Source organism: Toxorhynchites rutilus, chromosome 2 (assembly GCF_029784135.1).
Source record: "Toxorhynchites rutilus septentrionalis strain SRP chromosome 2, ASM2978413v1, whole genome shotgun sequence".
Taxonomy (NCBI): Eukaryota; Metazoa; Arthropoda; class Insecta; order Diptera; family Culicidae; genus Toxorhynchites; species Toxorhynchites rutilus.
This window is the reverse complement of record NC_073745.1, coordinates 91348529-91370928: the sequence shown is the minus strand read 5'-3', so window position 1 is coordinate 91370928 and position 22400 is coordinate 91348529. Positions and strand designations below refer to the sequence as shown.

At 40.4% G+C, this 22400-nt stretch overlaps 1 protein-coding gene across 3 annotated transcripts in view; it reads left to right on the top strand.

Annotated features, from left to right (window-relative positions):
• The window catches only part of LOC129771481 (uncharacterized), a 695695-nt gene that overhangs the window by 157860 nt on the left and 515435 nt on the right, over positions 1-22400 (top strand). For all 3 annotated transcript variants that reach the window (XM_055775161.1, XM_055775163.1, XM_055775162.1), the window contains one exon: positions 11062-12128. In XM_055775161.1, coding sequence (XP_055631136.1) covers positions 11062-12128 — 1067 coding nt within the window. The remainder of the gene's footprint in view (positions 1-11061; positions 12129-22400) is intronic.

Below are 22400 nucleotides of genomic sequence, written 5' to 3'. Positions count from 1 at the left end.
CTGATGATTGTTGCGTGGACGTAGTTATTCTGTAAAAACACAAAGATGGTCAATGAGGGCCCTGAGTTTTGAACTCACGATCGATCGCTTACTAAGCGAACGCCCAACCAATGTGGCTACGGAGACCCCCTCAACAAAAAACCTTGTTCTGAAGAATAATCTTCAGAAGCTTTCCTGCTAACTGCACTTGATTGACAAATCACAAAACCAAATGTATGTGGTCGCAGTATTATATGGATAGAAAACATTAAAATAAACTCGCTTCAATGTAATTTTTAATTCCAAGGGGAACTGGCAGATTATTTTTCAGCAACGATCACTTCTTTTCAGGTTTCTTCTCGATAACTAGCAAACGAAAAAGTTGCGCGCGTGTGTGTGTGTGTGGCGGCTGCTTCGATGTCTTCCCGGGGAACCGTTTTTCGATGCTGATACTCTCTTGGTCACCTTTTCTTCTCCTTCTGATTTTCTGCGCTCCCTCACAGTCAAAACAAACTGATTGCATTTCAGGTCAGGTCAGGCTAGGTAATGAATCCCTCGATCCCTCGCCGTCCAGCTCGTCCGGCACGTTCAGCTCGTTCAGTAACGATGTTGTCTTGTCGATGTCCTCACGAAAAATGAATTGGTTTCACCACCAGAATATCGCTTAAGTATGCTTTTCGTGCGTGATTGAATCGAGAGAAGGTGTGGTTTACGATGGCAATTTGGAAGGCAAACTCGAGAGGAATGAACACTCTGAGTATGAAAATTTCGGCGACTGAGCAATAATCGATTGAAAATTATATAATTTTCGCGATTCGAAACATTTTCCGTTGCACGCGCATACAATATCGGATACGAAAATATCCTACTGATGGGGAAGAAAAATCTTCAGAAGCTTTCCAGCTTATTACACTTGATTGAAAAATCACAAAACCAAATGTATTTAGTTGCAGTGTTGTATGAATAGAAAACATTAAAATAAACTCTTTCGCATGAATGTATTTTTCAATTCCCAGGGGAACTGGTAGATTATTTTTCAGCAACGATGATAGCAACGAGGGTTCCGCGCGTGTATGTGTGTGTGGCGGCTGCTCCGATGTTTCAAGCGGAACCGTGGCATCACTCTCCTCCTGATGGATTCCCTTCTGGCCTAAGGTGCACAAACAGGCTATTGGTGACACCGTTCATCAGCGCTTTCATGATAAACGAAGTTAGCTTCATCACAACAGCGACAACATGTTCCATTCGCTGTTCAATTATAACTGAGTGGGTTTACGAGCGGCGCTCGCTTATATACCGATTGGTGATTTCAATAGCCTGTTTTGAAAGCAATTTTAAGACTATTGAAACAAGTTTTTGGATGAAAAACAGGAAGTGGGTTATATCTATGGTATAACCGCAATGGTGACGTAGGACTATCGTTGATTTAGAGATCATTTGTTTGAAGTTGAATCTGAATTCATTCTGAATGAATGAATATTTGGGGGACTTCGAAAACGAGAGTGTTACGTTGGATGTACAAGGTTTTATGCATCCAATATTGGATACGGAAATATTCTACTGATGGGGAAGAATAATCTTCAGAAGCTATTCTGTTAATTGCGATTGATCGAAAAATCACAAAACCAAATGTATTTGGTCAGTGTTACATGGATAGAAAACATTAAAATAAACTCTTTCACATGAATGTAATTTTAAATTCCCAGAGGAACTGGCAGATTATTTTCAGTAACGATTAGATATTTCCACATTTTCCTTGATACTGGAAGCCCACCAGTGGTTAATGCTAACTCGATAACCATCTGTTAATAGCACTTGATTGAAACATATTTGGTCACAGTGTTACATGCATAGAAAACATTCAAATAAACTCTTTCACATGAATGTATTTTTAAATTCCCAGAGGAACTGGCAAATTATTTTCCGGATCTTTCTCGATGCTGAATGGCATCCAAACGGAAAGAATTCCGCGCGTGTATGTGTGTGTGTGTAGCGGCTGCTTCGAGATCTTCCCGGGGAACAGTTTGTGGCATCACTCTCCTCCTGATGGATTCCCTTCTGGCCTAAGGTGCACAAACAGGCTCTTGGTGACACCGTTCATTCGCGCTTTCATGATAAACGAAGAGCTTCACCACAACAGCGACAACATGCTCCAATCGCTGTTCAATTAGAACTGAGTGGATTTCCGAGCGGCGCTCGCTTATATACCGATTGGTGATTTCAATAGCCTGTTTTGAAAGCAATTTTAAGACTATTGAAACAAGTTTTTGGATCAGAAAGTAACAAGTATAGAACGCGTAGACATTTTATCTATCGAATGAAGTGTTTATCATACCATTTCGTTCAGTTGTTTAGGAGCTGTTAACACTCAAAATCTCGGTCTCCGGTGTAACGCTTTCGTTTTCGAAACTTTGATTTTACACCCCGGTATAGAAATGAAAGACGTAGTCCTACGTCAAAAAAACCATAGCATCGTCGGATGTCAATTATGTCTCGATCACTAGTTCAATTGATAGGGATAAATGTAAATCTCATGAATGAATGTGCGGTTATTCAGTCGAATGGAAGGGATACAGTGAGAATAGATCCGTATGAATGAAACGGCTCCCGAAATAAATCGCCGCAGAAAACGAGTGCAACTGAAACAACCACTCAGAAAAAGTGTAGTAGGTTAGACATATTGTGGCGCGGTATTGTATCTAAAAAAATGGGTGGGTTATATCTATGATATACAATTTTCGAATTCAATTGAATTCAAAATATTTGTTTTGTAAGTAAAGAATTTGAACAAACGCCATGTGATGTAAGGCACCTTGGTTTTGATGACTGTGTTACAGAACACATGTCGGTGTAAACAAAAGTTCCCCCTGCTTGCATGTATTTGCAATGCCAATTTCCTCAGGCCCCTTGATTTTGATGACTGTGTTGTAGAAACCGTGAATCGAGCCAATCAAGACGGGACATTTAGGGCGTTTAGATAATGCTTGACATTTTTTAGTTATTCAATTGCTTATCTAAGGTAAAATAACATTTTATTAATTGTAATAGATGCGTAGATATTTCAATTATTTTCTTAATTGCTTGAACACACCAAACGGTGCGTTCTCATTGTGCAAGTATCGGTGATTCAAACTTTAAATAGTCAATAACGATGCCGACCTCATCTTTACAGTCACCAGAGGAAGGGAAGGATTTGTTATATAATATTCGCTGCCCGAAGGCCAGAAGGGTCGCCTCTATAGCGAGGTTCCCTAGTGATTGTTAAGAAAGGGATAACTATTAGAGGGGGAGGTAGGAATCAGGATTCAATGGGTTAGTGATGTGATTATGTAAACGCGAATTATCGAAACTAGAGAATTCAAGTATTAATGCATTAGAGAATTAAATTATTAAATAAAAACAGGAAGTGGGTTATATCTATGGTATAACCGCAATGGTGACGTAGGACTATCGTTGATTTAGAGATCATTTGTTTGAAGTTGAATCTGAATACATTCTGAATGAATGAATATTTGGGGGACTTCGAAAACGAGAGCGTTACCTTGGAGGCACAAGGTTTTATGCATCCAATATTGGATACGGAAATATCCTACTGATATGGAAGAATAATCTTCAGAGGCTATCCTGTTAATTGCGGTTGATTGAAAAATCACAAAACAAAATGTATTTGGTCACAGTGTTACATGGATAGAAAACATTAAAATAAACTTTTTCACATGAATGTAATTTTAAATTCCCAGAGGAACTGGCAGATTATTTTCCGGATCTTTCTCGATGCTGAATGGCATCCAAACGGAAAGAATTCCGCGCGTGTATGTGTGTGTGTGTGTGAAGCGGCTGCTTCGAGATCTTCCCGGGGAACCGTTTGTGGCATCACTCTCCTCCTGATGGATTCCCTTCTGGCCTAAGGTGCACAAACAGGCTCTTGGTGACACCGTTCATCCGCGCTTTCATGATAAACGAAGAGCTTCACCACAACAGCGACAACATGCTCCAATCGCTGTTCAATTTGAACTGAGTGGATTTCCGAGCGGCGCTCGCTTATATACCGATTGGTGGTTTCAATAGCCTGTTTTGAAAGCAATTTTAAGACTATTGAAACAAGTTTTTGGATCAGAAAGTAACAAGTATAGAACGCGTAGACATTTTATCTTTCGAATGAAGTGTTTATCATACCATTTCGTTCAGTTGTTTAGGAGCTATTAACGCTCAAAATCTCGGTCTCTGGCGTAACGCTTTCGTTTTCGAAACTTTGATTTTACACCCCGGTATAGAAATGAAAGACGTAGTCCTACGTCAAAACTTTTCTGAACTCTAATCCATCAAATTTGGAGCCCTGAAAAGGGCTGTTGATTATATGCTAAGCTAATATAGCACGCTCTCCTCGGATACGATGGGCCAGCTGGATGTCCTTGGGCATGATGTGACGCGTTTTGCATGGATAGCACACAAATTGGTATCTTCTAATAAGCCTCCTGCAGCGTCATAACCGCGGAACTTTGGAAGCGCAAGTCGGTTTTGAAGTCCTGAGCAATTCCACGAACCAAATGCTGCAAAGGTAGCTTGCGGATCAGCAATTTGGTCGACTTCTGATAGCGACAAATTTCATGCGAAGTTCCCGGTCGATAGCGATGTGGCTTCTTCACGCTTCCTGCGGCTGATGCGCTTATCCGAGCTACTTTCGTGGTGCTTTACCACCGAAAGACTAACGAGCTGTCTGCTTAGTCCCGATGAAACGAGTCCTCACGGTGCGAGAGTAGAGTAAGAAATGAACGAAAGCAAGGGAAGTGTCATTTTATAAAACATAAAAGAATCGAATGTAAACCCCACCCTCTTTATTGTATAAGCTTACTGTATACTCACGAATATAATAAGGGTGGGATTTAGATTCTATACTTTTATGGTTTATAAAATGACGCTTCCTTTGCTTTCGTTCATTTCTTACTCTACTCTCGCACCGTGAGGACTCGAGCTCGTTAGTCTTTCGCAGACAGCTCGTTAGTCATTCGGTGGTAAGGCACACGAAGTCAGCTCGGATAAGCGCACCAGTAGCAGGATAGGTGGAGAAGCCACATCGCTATCGACCGGGAACTTCGCATGAAATTCGTCGCTATCAGATATCGACCGAATTGCTGATCCGCAGCTACCTTTGCAGCATTTGATTCGTGGAATTGCTCAGGACTTCAAAACCGACTTGTGCTTCCAAAGTTCCGCGGTTATGACGCTGCAGGAGGCTTATTCGAAGATACCAATTTGTGTGCTATCCATGCAAAACGCGTCACATCATGCCCAAGGACATCCAGCTGGCCCATCGTATCCGAGGAGAGCGTGCTATATTAGCTTAGCATATAATCAACAGCCCTTTTCAGGGCTCCAAATTTGATGGATTAGAGTACAGAAAAGTTTTTTACAGGCCGAACTGAAAGGAGCATTTAGCGAAAATCGTGGTTTCGATAATAATTCGTTACCGATAGGTGCCATGGATATGGATTTCCTTATGAAGAACATGAAATACATGACATGATGTAGTGAATATATCCGAAGAAATCACTTTGGTGAAACTGCATTATAAAATTATTTGTGTACGAATGCCGCAATCGATAGTCGACTCTAATTTGCGCTGGGTAATTTCCTCGGAGGACTCGATTCCTCCTTTGAGCATTAATAATCTCTTTCTGGCAAAACGATGTGGTATGAATCACATTATTTGAATGATAGAATGAAGAAGTTTTCTGCCAATTTCCTTCAACCTCCAAACGTATCTTTCTCCCGTTTGTCGTTTTCGCGTTCGCTAATCCTTTCTCACAACACCCATTTCTCGTTTGAGAAATTGTTGAGTAAACATTGTTTGCCAGTGCGCGTAGAGCGGGAATTCCTAAAGATTCATTGCACCTCTAATAAATTGCCGAAAGACATGGTCTTACGTTGATCGCACTTGATTGAAAAAATCCAAAACGAAATGTATTTGGTCGCAGCATTATATGAGTAGAAAGCAAATAATCGCTCGAAAATGACTTGATTTTCGCGATGTGAAACATTTTCCGTTTTTCATGTTATGCATCCAATATTGGATACGAAAATTTCCGCTGATGGGGAAAAAAAATATTCAGAAGCTTTCCTGTTAATTGCGATTGATTGAAAAATAACAAAACCAAATGTATTTGGTTGCAGTGTTATATGGATAGAAAACATTAAAATAAACTCTTGCGCATGAATGTATTTTTCAATTCCCAGGGGAACTGGCAGATTATTTTTCAGCAACGTAGATAGCAACGAGAATTCCGCGCGTGTATGTGTGTGTGTGTGTGGCGGCTGCTCCGATGTTTCAAGCGGAACCGTGGCATCACTCTCCTCCTGATGGATTCCTTTTTGGCCTTAGGTGCACAAACAGGCTCTTGGTGACACCGTTCATCAGCGCTTTCATGATAAACGAAGCTTCACCACAACAGCGACAACATGCTCCAATCGCTGTTCAATCATAACTGAGTGGGTTTACGAGCGGCGCTCGCTTATATACCGATTGGTGATTTCAATAGCCTGTTTTGAAAGCAATTTTAAGACTATTGAAACAAGTTTTTGGATCAAAAAGTAACAAGTATATGACGCGTAGACATTTTATCTTTCAAATGAAGTGTTTATCATACCATTTCGTTCAGTTGTTTAAGAGCTATTAACGCTCAAAATCTCGGTCTCCGGCGTAACGCTTTCGTTTTCGAAACTTTGATTTTACACCCCGGTATAGAAATGAAAGACGTAGTCCTACGTCAAAACTTCGAATGAATATATAATATATAGAGTATAAGAATATATCTTGGAAAGGGAACTTAGCTCATCATTGGAGCTTATAATGCATAAAACAACCGCTTCCACAACCATGCGGAAGTTAGTATACAATCAAAGAGCGCCCCTGTTGGTAGTTTCATTGGCATAATACCCTTTCATTTTTGATTCTCTCTTTTTCTCACTGCTAGTTCTCTTTTGTTGTACGTCCTACCTTCACACATTCTCTCATCTTCACTTACTACCACACGTAACACCATTCTGATTTGATGCAACTCCATCACATAGAGCCACCGAAAACAGCAGCCACTCAATAACACTATCAAAAACAAGTTAACACTTCCCACGCACTCTCCACACTGAGAACAAATTTTGTACCTCGCGCGCTACAAAATGCAATCATAGGGCTCTTGCTACACATACATGCAGAGCTTGTGTTGGACACACAATCGTTTGTTTAGATTCGTAGTTTCTATTCAGCAGAAGCGGATTCATTATCAATCGGAGTTCTTGTAGATGCTTTAAATATAGTTGCGGTCTTTCCACTAGCGTGAAATGTTTCATAGAACTAACATGAACTTTGTGAAACAGTTAGGCAAGCTATTTCATGAACAAGAGGTTTTGTGGGACACATTTTACTTAACTTTCCCACTAGATTTGAATCGAAACATTGACAGGAGAGGTCGTCACAAAGGCTCGAGCTTACGTTTGAAGGCTTCCTTGTATTTTCTATAAATTAGCTAATTGATGGATTTCTCCGTTTCCGATCAGTTTTCTTACAAACATATTTCACTTCTCCGCAGAGCAATCAGGTACCCGGAAATAAAAGCTGGGGGTTTGTTGATCTTTCTGGCTGAATGTGTCCTTAATTTCAATATAATCAACCGCTTTTTTGGCGGAACTAACCCCCGATTAAGGATATCTGCACACGAATGTTCATTATAGCCTACTTCTTCACGAGACCTGCATTCCAGGGCAAAGTCTGCATGGGAACATATTCACCTAATCCGGCTATACAATCGCAATGTGCAGTTCGCACTGTTCCTGTGCAACTTTTTGGATAATCAATCTATTTCCATTGATATGAATCATAGCCATAACAGAAATTTCAAATTTTCTCCGTGGCTTTGACGCTGACAGTAAATATTTCTACGTAAAGACACATATGTTCGCATGTTATTAATATAGAGTAGAGCGTAATTTTTGTAACTATTTCGCTCAAATAATTATCTAAGATACAATACATTTCCCTCTGAAATTATTTCACATATCATATTTACATAGTTCTCGAACCGCGAAAGTTCATTCGCCTCTAGTATTTGGAATAACGATTTTCCCAGGCTACGTTGTAGGGAAACATATTCCGGTCTGCACAACGCCAAGCGAGTACAAAAATACTCAACACCAAAAAATATCCCCGACTTGCATGTATTTGCAAAGCGGATTCCCCTAGGCACATTGATTTTAAATTCCTTGTTAGGGAAACACAGCTCGGTGGGTACAAAAAAACCCCCGACTTACATATATATTTGCAGAGCGGATTTCCACAGGTACATCGATTTTGAAGTCTGTGTTGGGAAAACCGTAAATCGGACCAATAAAAACTTGGCAGTTAGGGCGTTGAAATAACGCTTGACATTTTATAGTTATTCAATTGTTCATCTCATGAAACATAATATTTTACTAATTGTGATAGACGCGTAGAAATATTTCCTATCAATTGATGCAAACATGTTAGAGATCTGTTAAGAAATGTTCGAGTTATAAGCATTCGAGATACGGGTAGGGTTAGCACATAAATCGGCAGAACAAATGTATGGAAAAAACATGAAGTGGGTTATATCTGTGGTATAACCGCAAGGGTGACGTAGGACTATCTTTTATTTAGTGATCATTCGTTCTTAGTTGCTTCTGAATCAATTCTGAATGAATGAATATATGAATATCTGGGGGACTTCGAAAACGAGAGCGTTATGTTGAAGGCACAATATTCAGCAAAAAAAGCAATCACACGAAAGTTGTATGATAAATAATACATTGCTTGTATTGTGATATGATTTGTATTCCATTTCCAATAGACAGAATAACTGTTGCATCAAATCAGTCTACATATTTTTTGCGAGAAATTGTTTTCATATTTCTCGTTTGAGAAATTGTTGAGCAAACATCGTTTGCCAGTGCGCGTAGAACGAGAATTCCTTTTTAAGATTCATTGCACCTCTAATAAATTGCCGAAAGACGTGGTCTTACGTTGGTCGCACTTGATTGAAAAATCACAAAACCAAATGTATTTGGTCGCAATATTATATGCTTGAATGTACAAGCGAAACAATTTATCATGTTTTCTATCCATTTTCAATTCCAAGGGAATGAATGAATGCGTTTCAGGTCAAGTCAGTCCAGGTAATGAATCCCTCGATCCCTCGCCGTTCAGCTCGTCCAGCTCGTTCAGCTCGCTCAGTAACGATGTTGTCTTGTCGATGTCCTCACGAAAAATGAATGCGTTTCACCACCAGAATATCGCTTAAGTATGCTTTTTGTGCGTGATTGAATCAAGAGAAGGTGTGGTTTACGATGGCAATTTGGAAGGCAAACTAGAGGGGAATGAACTCTTTGAGTTTGAAACTTTCGGCAACTGAGCAATAATCGATTGAAAATTATATAATTTTTACGATGCGAAACATTTTCCGTTGCGCGCGCATACAATATTGGATACGAAAATTTTCTACTGATGGGGAAGAATAATTTTCAGAAGTTTTCCTGTTAATTGCGATTGATTGAAAAATCACAAAACCAAATGTATTTGGTTGCAGTGTTATATGGATAGAAAACATTAGAATAAACTATTTTGCATCAATGTATTTTTCAATTCCCAGGGGAACTGGCAGAGTATTTTTCAGCAACGATTAGTTCTTTCCAGATTTTCCTTGATACTCGAAGCCCACCAGTGGTTAATGCTAACTCGATAACCACCTGTTAATCGAACTTGATTGAAAAATCACAAAACCAATTGTATTTGGTCGCTGTGTTATATGATTAGAAAACATTAAAATAAACTCTTTCGCATGAATGTATTTTTCAGTTCCCAGGGGAACTGGCAGATTATTTTTCAGCAACGATTGAATCTTTCCGGAATTTTCTCGATGCTGAATGGCACCCAAACGAAGAGTTCCGCGCGTGTATGTGTGTGTGTGTGTGGCGGCTGCTCCGATCTCTTCCCGGGGAACCGTTTGTGGCATCACTCTCCTCCTGATGGATTCACTTCTGGCCTAAGGTGCACAAACAGGCTCTTGGTGACACCGTTCATCCGCGCTTCGTTTCATGATAAACGAAGAGCTTCACCACACAGCGACAACATGCTCCAATCGCTGTTCAATTATAAATGAGTGGATTTCCGAGCGGCGCTCGCTTATTTACCGATTGGTGATTTCAATAGCCTGTTTTGAAAGCAATTTTAATGCTATTGAAACAAGTTTTTGGATCAGAAAGTAACAAGTATAGAACGCGTAGACATTTTATCTTTCGAATGAAGTGTGTATCATACCATTTCGTTCAGTTGTTTAAGAGCTATTAACGCCCAGAATCTCGGTGTCCGGCGTAACGCTTTCGTTTTCGAAACTTTGATTTTACACCCCGGTATAGAAATGAAAGACGTAGTCCTACGTCAAAAAAGGAAGTTCTTCCAGTTTTCATGAATTTAAACCGTTTAGAGATTACCGAATTGTAATGTACAGCATATCAAATAAATCTTAGAGAATTTCCGATTCGATTGGTATGCAAATCATGAGAATGAGAATGAGAATCAAAATAGTTATTAACGTTAACTGTATTTCATAAAAACGTGACCTGTTTTCTGATTTGGCACCCTTCCTGAAAGACGTAGTTCTACGTCAAAAAATATAAAAATTTTCGAATACTTATATGTTTTTTTTTTATGTATTTTACCTCCCAAATCACGGAATGTGTACACCGTACCAATTTGGTTAGTTTTGTGAAATGTGTAAAACTTGTGTAGAGAAGAGATGATAAAATTGACTACACACTGTCAGGTGGATAGGTCAAGGTCTTTTCATACTGCTCGAAAGCTGCGCCCGTTTGTCTTGATACATGCAAGTCGTTTTGATATTGCATACATATCAGGCGTTTGATATGGGTAAACTCTAGGAACTATTGTGGAATCTAAAAATTTAAATCGAAATTTTATTCGTCAAGAGGGAAATTGCGATCTCTGGAAACTCATGAAATAAATAATGCCGACTTTTCTTGTGAATAATATGTTTTTTTTCCTTTCTTCTCCCCCAGCCCAATCGTTATCATTGATACTGCCGAGGAAACGTTTTTCAACGATAGCAACAACAATCAACACCGGGAGCCGAAACCCAAATTCCGTGGCCTCCAGGAGTACCCCTCCGATGATGAGGAGGATGCGGGAGCCGCCGATCACTTCGGCGTTAGCTTTGCTATCAGAAGCACCACTCCCAATCAAAGACCGTTGACGGAGCCACCGCCAGTTCCAACCCGTTCCTGCAGCATCGATTCGCTCGACGATCCACTATTGGACGATGAACATGATGAACGGGAGGATGATGAAGGCACCGCGACAGGTGACGGTTGCCCGATGGAGCAGGAAACAGCTGTTGTTGTGGATGATAGTGGTGAGCTCCAAGATATCGCTACTGATAAGCACCAAGTTCAACCGGCAACGGGTGGTGACGCTTCGGTGGGAGCAACACCAACAGCAGCAGTCGAAACGACGACACCATCCGAACAACGCGACGAGCAAATTGTTTTGATAGAAGAAGCCGAATGCGTGAAAGGTGTTGATCAGTTGCAAGACGGCGCCGTCGTTGATAACGAGAATTTGGATGCACCCGGTGGTGAAAAAATCGGAGAAATGGAAATTGATTCGGAGTTCACGGAACTCAGCGCGGAAGTGCAAACTGCGACGGGAGTGGAAAATGTGGAAATGACCCCGATCGTAGATCGGGATAACACGGACCAAAGTGAGGGGAAGCAAATTGCGGAAGACATCTGCGAAGATGACGTTGATATCCTTGTGGTTATCGGGGAAAGTGTGGATAGTGACTTTGAAGAATTGGTGAAGGCTCAAATCGAGCATATCGATGATGGTGACAGTTCCGAGCAAATACAACAGATTCATGAGAGAATCATTGTTGGCATTGAACGCTCTAGTGATCCCTCCAGCACTGGTAATGATGATGAAATCGGTGATCAAATGGTTGAAACAGTGGACGCAGGTGAACAGCAGAGCGTCGCGAAGAGTCTGGACGAGGCTCCGATCGATGTTCCGGACGTCACGATAGAGACAACCATCGCTGGAGAAGAGCAAAAAGCCGAAAGTAATCAAGGTGAGTGTTGTTCTAGCTTGTTTGCTGCCTTATCAGTGGGGAAATGTTTATGTTAGGGGCCGCTGCATCAAACAAAGTACGCTCGTATCAATTTGTGTGGTGAACCCCGTTTCGGGTGGCGCAGCCACGTGAATGCTCCCGCTGCTGCCTGATTCGCAATAACCGCGCTGCTTGTAACTTATGAAAGCGAATTTTTGTTTCATTAGATCAGCACAGAAGATAAGGAATAAACAACAGGTTCGATTGTGGAGGGTCGGCTGTTGGTTGGTGCTGTGATGTGGGGACTATGGAACACGTTGGGGCGTGAACGGAATGTTTGACGATCTGAATAATACCATTGTTGAGAATGACAAAATAGGTAGTTTTCAAACTAGTTCAACAACATTCTCGGAAAATGAAAATACTCTGTACTTGAACACCCAAATTATCTCCGACCCGTTTCATATAAAAAAAATTATAGGAGGTTGTGTCCAAGATACGACCGCATTGTTAACGTAGAACTACGCTGTTATTTTATTTAAGTCGCTTATTTATACCTTCGGATATTATTCTATAATGCTGTGAAATTTTAGAAACAGCTGCTTAGTAGAATAATCTCTGAAATGGTTTTTTCATTGTAGAATCAGTTGACGATAATTGATTGATGATTCATTCTTGCCCTCGCAAATCAATACACTAGCTGATCGTATATCGCAATTTATTTCATGTCAATGCATTGAAAATTCACCTCGAACGCTATTCCGGTGGCCTTTCACGCGATTGACATACACTCGACTACAGTCGATTATATACTTGTTGCACCAGCATCATTATTCCACATCTCATAACTACATCAATATATCTTTGGCACTGCATGGAAATAACAACAATGGCAATACTTGCAAGTATCAAACATCATGCTACATGTTATTTAGTATTGCCTCAAAGGAATCGCAGCCTTCGCCATAGCATGCACACAGAGCCATACATTGGTGACTTGAAACTACTAGGAATATAAACACTTCTCATCATTTTGCGCTATTCTCATAAGAAACGCTTCTGTTAACATTACTGGCATCGAAAAAAGGTGCATTACTTTCTCATGCTCGAGAGAAGCGCAGCTGTCACCCTTAGTGGAGGAAGGTTTGCTACTGGCAAGCGAGACCTAATCACATACAAAATTCCAGAACGATATTTACTTTCTTGGTGACTACACAAGCGAAATAAACTCTTTTTTTTAATAACAACCTCGAAAACAGTAGCAATGCTTCATTATGATCAATATTAGCGCAAATGCAATGCTAGTTGAAGGCAGTTTTGCGACTGGCACGCGAACCCGAATAACTTATAACATTCCAGTAAGACATTCAAGATACTTGGTATTCCCTAAATAAACCTTAACCTTAACCAAAACCTTAACGCCTGCTTCGCCATAACGTCATAAAGGCCCCAACGAAGCCCTTATGATGACGGAAAACAAACAATGTTAACTGCTTGGAAAAAGACTGAATTATGCCACACAGCTTGTACTCTGCTGTAACACCCATCGATGCGAATTCGCTGATGAGTTTGTCAAGAGCGACCGCCTTCACCACCAGCGGGGGGGAGCTTGATTTTGATTGCTGCCTGGGCGTTTGCATTTTCGACCGACGCGCCGAAATCGCCTACTTCGCTGTTGTTCGGTGCGGTGTCACATTTGCCAAGGCTCGGTTCAGTGCGAGCGCTTTACACTGCACCAACACCGCGTGCATCATTAGATGACGCTTACCTCGCAATTTTATTGCCCCTGGCAATGCGTTCGTTCTTTGCAGGGCTCGAGCCTGCCTTCTTCTTCTTGCTCATCACACACTATGCGAAGCGTCCAATTTATGACGCTGAAAGAAAAACACGATACGAATTACGCGAAAAACGAACAGAAAAACCAAACGACGATATCCAAGTTGGATTACCACTGGTGGGGTCCAATCTTAGATCGAAGCGCAGCGAAAGCAAAGTGAACTGGATTGCTCAACAGTCCGATGCCGAATGAAAGTTTGCCTTCTTCTTCTTTCTTTGTTTTTAAGAGGCTTTAAACTTTGCAGTTCATTCGCCTCTAAAGTTTGCCTTAGCGAGATCCACTGTTTATACTCTAGGCAAGTATTCCCCTCCATTCTTCTACTTTTCTTTTGTTCACGGAGACTTTAAATCCTACGATTTCCCCTCCGTTGGTCGTCGATAAGTTGCTCGTTATTGGCAGCTCTGTTCGGAAAGCACACAAATGTATGGGAAAATGGAGACGCTTTAAGTTTTCATGAATTTTAACCATTTACAAATCAGGGGATTCTAATGTATAGCATATTAAACAAATCTTACGGAATTTCCGATTCGTTTAGTATGTAAATCGCCAAAATCCGTTCGCGGCAAAAATAGTTATTAACGTTAACTTTTTTCATAAAAACGTGACCTGTTTTCTGATTTGGCACCCTTAATGAAAGACGTAGTTCTACGTCAAAAATATCAAAATTTTATAAATATATAGATTTTTGTACCGCGAACACTGCTAAAATTCTGAAAAAAACAGGAAGTGGGTTATATCTATGGTATAACCGCAAGGGTGACGTAGGACTATCGTTGATTTAGAGATCATTTGTTTGAAGTTGAATCTAAATCCATCCTGAATGAATGAATAAATAAATATTTGGGTGACTTCAAAAACGAGAGTGTTACGTTGGAGCATCAAGGTTTTATGCATCCAATATTGGATACAAAAAACCTTGTTCTGAAGAATAAGCTTTCCTGCTAACTGCACTTGATTGACAAATCACAAAACCAAATGTATGTGGTCGCAGTATTATATGGATAGAAAACATTAAAATAAACTCGCTTGAATGTAATTTTCAATTCCAAGGGGAACTGGCAGATTATTTTTCAGCAACGATCATTTCTTTCCAGGTTTCCTCTCGATAACCAGCAAACGAAAAGAGTTGCGCACGTGTATGTGTGTGTGTGGGTGGCGGCTGCTTCTATGTCTTCCCGAGGAACCGTATTTCGATGCTGATACTCTCTTGGTCACGAGAGTATCAGCATCGGCTTTTCTGCGCTTCCTCACAGTTAAAACAAACTGATTGCATTTCAGGTCAGGTCAGGTCAGGTAATGAATCCCTCGATCCCTCGCCGTTCAGCTTGTTCAGTAACGATGTTGTCTTGTCGATGTCCTCAGGCGTCGTGCACAAATTACGTAACGCTAAAAATCCGAATTCTGAACCACCTCTCCCCCCCCCTATAGTAACGCAATTTCCTATCTCTAATAAACAGAAAGTAACGCAACATCTACCCCCTCCCCCCTTATCACGTTACGTAATTTGTGCACGACGCCTCACGAAAAATGAATCGGTTTCACCACCACAATATCATTTCAGTATGCTTTTCGTGCGTGATTGAATCGAGAGAAGGTGTGGTTAACGATGGCAATTTGGAAGGCAAACTAGAGGAGAATGAACTCTCTGAGTATGAAAATTTCGGCGACTGAGCAATAATCGATTGAAAATTATATAATTTTCGCGATACGAAACATTTTCCGTTTTTCATGTTATGCATCCAATATTGGATACGAAAATATCCTACTGATGGGAAAGAATAATCTTCAGAAGCTTTCCAGCTAATTACACTTGATTGAAAAATTACGAAATCAAATGTATTTGGTCGCTGTGTTCGCCATATAATTAGAAAACATTAAAATAAACTCTTTCGCATGGATGTATTCTTCAATTCAGAGGGAACTGGCAGATTATTTTTCAGCAACGATTAGATCTTTCCGGAATTTTCTCGATGCTGTATGGCATCCACACGAAAATTCTCGTTTCAGTTTGGCCTGTAAAAACTTTTCTAAACTCTAATCCATCAAATTTGGAGCCCTGAAAAGGGCCGTTGATTATATGCTAAGCTAATATAGCACCCTCTCCTTGGATTCGATGGGCCAGCTGAATGTCCTTGGGCATGATGTCGTCACATCACGTTTCACGTTTTGCGTGGATAGCACACAAATTTGTATCTTCGAATAAGCCTCCTGCAGCGTCATAACAGCGGAACTTTGGAAGCGCAAGTCAGTTTTGAAGTCCTGAGCAATTCCACGATCCAAAAGCTGCAAAGGTAGCTTGCGGATTAGCAATTCGGTCGACTTCCGATAGCGATGAATTTCACGCAAAGTTCCCAGTCGATAGCGATGTGGCTTCTTCACCTATCCTGCGGCTGGTGCGCTTATCCGAGCTGCTTTCGTGTGCCTTACCACTGAAAGACTAACTTGCTATCTGCTTGGTCTCAAACAAACGAGTCGTCACGGTGCGAGAGTAGAGTAAGAAATGAACGAAAGCAAAGGAAGCGTCATTTTATAAACCATAAAAGTATAGAATCTAAACCCCTCCCTTATTATATTCGTTGCTTGCCCTGAGAGAGAAACGAATAACATCGAAGTAAGTATACAGTAATGTATTTGAATCCGGACACTTTGCGTTACATTTAATACCATACCGCAGCCACAACATTTTCTGCATGTTGAATTAATGCGATTGAATAGTAACTATCAAGAAACTATCAGTAACTATATTAGCAACTATTAATCGCATAAATTCAACATGAAAAAAATGTTATGGCTGTGGTATGATATTGAATGTAATGCAAAGTGTCCGGATTCAAAAGCATTACTGTAAAAAAGAGTTAACTCGACTGAATTTTTTTCGGTTCGGCCTGCAAAAACGAAATTAAGAGCCCCCGCCGACTGCAGACTGACTTGTCGACCGATAGTTCGGTCGGCTTCTTAATCAGTACGGAGAAAAAAAGTCTGTAGTGTACAGCATAATGCATAGACGTAAGTATGAGCTTCCCCATCTCACATTCCAATAAGATTAATGGGTTTCCAAGTGGACGCGCTACATACGGATACGAATGATTTCAATAACCTGTTTTCGAAGCTATCATTAAGCTATTGAAACAATTTTTCGACTCAATAAATAGCAATCATATAACTCTTGGACATTTTATCTTTTGTATGAAATGATTATCATACTGTTCCGTTGATCCGAGGCAGAATGAATCACGCTTAAAGAAGGAATGGATTTTTTCTTGGAATTTAGTCAGCAGAAATAATGCCCCTTCCCAACAATTAAAAACGACAAACGGTAAACAGTTTCATCAAAGTGATTTCTTCGATATGGGGATATATTCACTACAACATGTCATATATTTCATATTCTTCATTATCAAATCCATATCCATGGCACCTACCGGTAACGAATTATTATCGAAACCACGATTTTCGCTAAATGCTCCTTTCAGTTCGGCCTGTAAAAAACTTTTCTGTACTCTAATCCATCAAATTTGGAGCCCTGAAAAGGGCCGTTGATTATATGCTAAGCTAATATAGCACGCTCTCCTCGGATACGATGGGCCAGCTGGATGTCCTTGGGCATGATGTGACGCGTTTTGCATGGATAGCACACAAATTGGTATCTTCGAATAAGCCTCCTGCAGCGTCATAACTGCGGAACTTTGGAAGCGCAAGTCGGTTTTGAAGTCCTGAGCAATTCCACGAACCAAATGCTGCAAAGGTAGCTTGCGGATCAGCAATTCGGTCGACTTCTGATAGCGACGAATTTCATGCGAAGTTCCCGGTCGATAGCGATGTGGCTTCTTTACGCTTCCTGCGGCTGATGCGCTTATCCGAGCTGCTTTCGTGGTGCCTTGCCACCGAAAGACTAACGAGCTGTCTGCTTAGTCCCGATGAAACGAGTCCTCACGGTGCGAGAGTAGAGTAAGAAATGAACGAAAGCAAGGGAAGTGTCATTTTATAAAGCATAAAAGAATCGAATGTAAACCCCACCCTCTTTATTGTATAAGCTTACTGTATACTCACGAATATAATAAGGGTGGGATTTAGATTCTATACTTTTATGGTTTATAAAATGACGCTTCCTTTGCTTTCGTTCATTTCTTACTCTACTCTCGCACCGTGAGGACTCGAGCTCGTTAGTCATTCGGTGGTAAGGCACACGAAGTCAGCTCGGATAAGCGCACCAGTAGCAGGATAGGTGGAGAAGCCTATCGACCGGGAACTTTGCGTGAAATTCGCTATCGGAAGTCGACCGAATTGCTGATCCGCAAGCTACCTTTGCAGCATTTGGTTCGTGGAATTGCTCAGGACTTCAAAACCGACTTGCGCTTCCAAAGTTCCGCGGCTATGACGCTGCAGGAGGCTTATTCGAAGATACCAATTTGTGTGCTATCCATGCAAAACGCAACGCGTCACATCATGCCCAAGAACATTCAGCTGGCCCATTGTATCCGAGGAGAGCGTGCTATATTAGCTTAGCATATAATCAACGGCCCTTTTCAAGGCTCCAAATTTGATGGATTAGAGTACAGAAAAGTTTTTTACAGGCCGAACTGAAAGGAGCATTTAGCGAAAATCGTGGTTTCGATAATAATTCGTTACCGGTAGGTGCCATGGATATGGATTTCTTAATGAAGAATATGAAATACATGACATGATGTAGTGAATATATCCGAAGAAATCACTTTGGTGAAACTGCATTATAAAATTATTTGTGTACGAATGCCGCAATTGATAGTCGACTCTAATTTGCGCTGGGTAATTTCCTCGGAGGACTCGATTCCTCCTTTGAGCATTAATAATCTCTTTCTGGCAAAACGATGTGGTTCTTCTTGAATGGCGTTAACGTTCCCTTGTGAAACTTTTGCCGTCTCAACGTATGCATTAACTAGCGTCATTTATTAATACTTGGTCGAGATTTCTTAAGCCAAATAACACGCCTTGAATGTATTCCGAGGGGCAAGCTCTTGAATACGCATGACCACAGTGCAAGTCGAAGGAAATTTCTTTGACGAAAAATCCCCCGGCCAGAACGGGAATCGAACCCGAACACCCGGCATGATAATGTGAGACGCTAACCACTCGGCCACGGGTGCACTACGATGTGGTATTAATCACATTATTTGAATGATAGAATGAAGAAGTTTTCTGCCAATTTCCTTCAACCTCCAAACGTATCTTTCTCCCGTTTGTCGTTTTCGCGTTCGCTAATCCTTCCTCACAACACCCATTTCTAGTTTGAGAAATTGTTGAGTAAACATTGTTTGTCAGTGCGCGTAGAGCGGGAATTCCTAAAGATTCATTGCACCTCTAATAAATTGCCGAAAGACGTGGTCTTACGTTGATCGCACTTGATTGAAAAAATCAAAAACGAAATGTATTTGGTCGCAGCATTATATGAGTAGAAAGCAAATAATCGCTCGAAAATGACTTGATTTTCGCGATGTGAAACATTTTCCGTTTTTCATGTTATGCATCCAATATTGGATATGAAAATTTCCACTGATGGGGAAAAAAATATTCAGAAGCTTTCCTGTTAATTGCGATTGATTGAAAAATAACAAAACCAAATGTATTTGGTTGTAGTGTTATATGGATAGAAAACATTAAAATAAACTATTTCGCATGAATGTATTTTTCAATTCCCAGGGGAACTGGCAGATTATTTTTCAGCAACGATGATAGCAACGAGAATTCCGCGCGTGTATGTGTGTGTGTGTGGTGGCTGCTCCGATGTTTCAAGCGGAACCGTGGCATCACTCTCCTCCTGATGGATTCCCTTTTGGCCTTAGGTGCACAAACAGGCTCTTGGTGACACCGTTCATCAGCGCTTTCATGATAAACGAAATTAGCTTCACAACAACAGATACAACATGCTCCAATCGCTGTTCAATCATAACTGAGTGGGTTTACGAGCGGCGCTCGCTTATATACCGATTTTTGATTTCAATAGCCTGTTTTGAAAGCAATTTTAAGACTATTGAAACAAGTTTTTGGATGAAAAAGTAACAAGTATATGACGCGTAGACATTTTATCTTTCAAATGAAGTGTTTATCATACCATTTCGTTCAGTTGTTTAAGAGCTATTAACGCTCAAAATCTCGGTCTCCGGCGTAACGCTTTCGTTCTCGAAAGTTTGGTTTTACACCCCGGTATAGAAATGAAAGACGTAGTCCTACGTCAAAAATCACACATATCAAGAAAAGGCGTATAAACACATTCTAAACCTGCACAATTCAACTTGCAGAGAGATCAGTAATCAGGATGTTCTTGTAAGATTGCTTATGACATCCGACCCTTTGATAAGCAGCTTGCGAAAACGAAAATCGAAAAAGGAAAAATTTCTATCACCAACTGCAATAAAACTATCGCAAAATAACTCAAATTTGAGGTCTCATAATGAGATAGAATCAGAAATTGATTTATATTAGGCTGTCAAAAAAGTCCTGCGGTATTTTTTTTGAATTTTCATTTGTTTCTAAATTTAGTTACAATCATCTGTTTTAAGTCAAATATGCGCCGTTTTGTTCGATGACTTGTTCCCAACGAGATGCCAACTTCATAATACCCCTGTTATAGAAGCTCGCTTCCTTATTGGCAAAAAACTCGGATATCCAATTTTCACAGGACTCTTTTGTGGCTAACTTCTGACTACCTAGCTCGTTCGCCATGGACAAAAACAGGTGGTAGTCACTTGGTGCAAGGTCCGGACTATACGACGGATGCAAAAGAACCTCCCATCCGAGCTCCCGGAGCTTCTGGCGCGTCACCAAAGAAGTGTGTGGCCTGGCGTTGTCCTGATGGAAGACAATGCGGCCTCTGTTTATCAAAGATGGCCTCTTCTTCATGAGTGCTACCTCCAAGCGGTCCAGTTGTTGGCAGTACAGGTCCGAATTGAGCGTTTGGCCATAGGGAAGCAGCTTATAATAGATTATTCCTTGACAATCCCACCAAACACACAGCAGAACCTTCCTGGCCGTTCATATTCGACCTTTTGAAAAACAACATCGATTGTCCAGACCTACTTGAAAAAGTTTCGTTTTACGTTCCTCAACGTCAACTTAGACAATTGCCTTTAATTATCGTTCCTAGACATAGAACAAGTTATGGGTTCAACAGCCCATTCAGCAGTTGCCTAAGGGCGTTCAACAATGTTAGTAGCAGTTTCGACTTTAATATGGCTAAAAATGATTTTAAAAACTGAATAATGAACGTAGTTTAAGTTTAAGATCTGTGCGACTAGGTCGAAGATTAATAATAATAATAATAATAATAATAATATAGTATGACTCGATACAATGAATACAACTAGAACCACGCGCTTACAACGACACCTCGCGGAAATACCGCAGGACTTTTTTGACAGCCTAATATATTAATACAATGCAAATAAACATCAATAGTATGAAGAAAACAGACTAAAATTGAGTAAATTGTGCTATAAAAATTGGTATAAAAAGTAATGTTCCCGAAAGTTCCCGAGTTCGAAAAGCAGTTTACCGAATACTTCAAACCCTGACGAACAAAATGACGTTGAGTATTGACGCACAAACGTGCACATTCTTAAAAAAATAATGATTAAAAGTCACATATTTTTGCTTTGTAGCCACTGTACATCGCAATGATGTCATTTAACACTAATAGTGTCTTCAGCAAAGTTATGCATTTTCATGTTTTCTAAAATTTTGTGGAACATGTTTAGTTGATGTAATGTGATTTAGGCATAACTTAAGTTGAAAAACTAGTTTTGAGATAGTCTCCCCAGTAAAACAGTTATATCTCTGAAGGACTGATAGATTATCTATCTATCTTATGTATCTTCAGCAAAGTTTCATAAAATTTATAGTTCTACAATGTTACTGAAGACATAACTCAACTATCTCGTAATTATGAAAAGTTAGTTTTTTAAATTTTTACAGTAACTTAGTAAGAGTTTAAATGAAACCGTCAAATTATTCGAATCAACATTCTGAACAACTTTTCTGAAAACACCCAAGCTCTGAAATGTAAGGTAAGACGAGAAAATATTTTTGACCGTCTTTTTTCAGAACAGCCCCACTGTGCGACGGTCTGTTTTCCGCTCACCTCCTCTATGCGTTCTGTCAGCCACAGATCCGAGCTTCTGGTACTTTGCCCAAACTTCCTGTACAGGACCACGACTGATACTGTATTTTGCAGCAGTTTGTTGTTGTGATAGATTGACCTACAGTCTTTTACCACCGAATTTCGGATGGGAATTGAAATTTGTTTACCGGCCATGATTTCTTCAAGTTCCAACACTCGATAAGCAACTGAGGCACACCTTGAACCGTAGTAAATGGCGCGTACAAATAGTTTTGACTTAAGGCAACACCATCAACAAAGGGTGCGTCGATGTTTTGTTACAAGAGATTGTGAAATTTCCCAGTAGATTTTGACGTAGGACTAC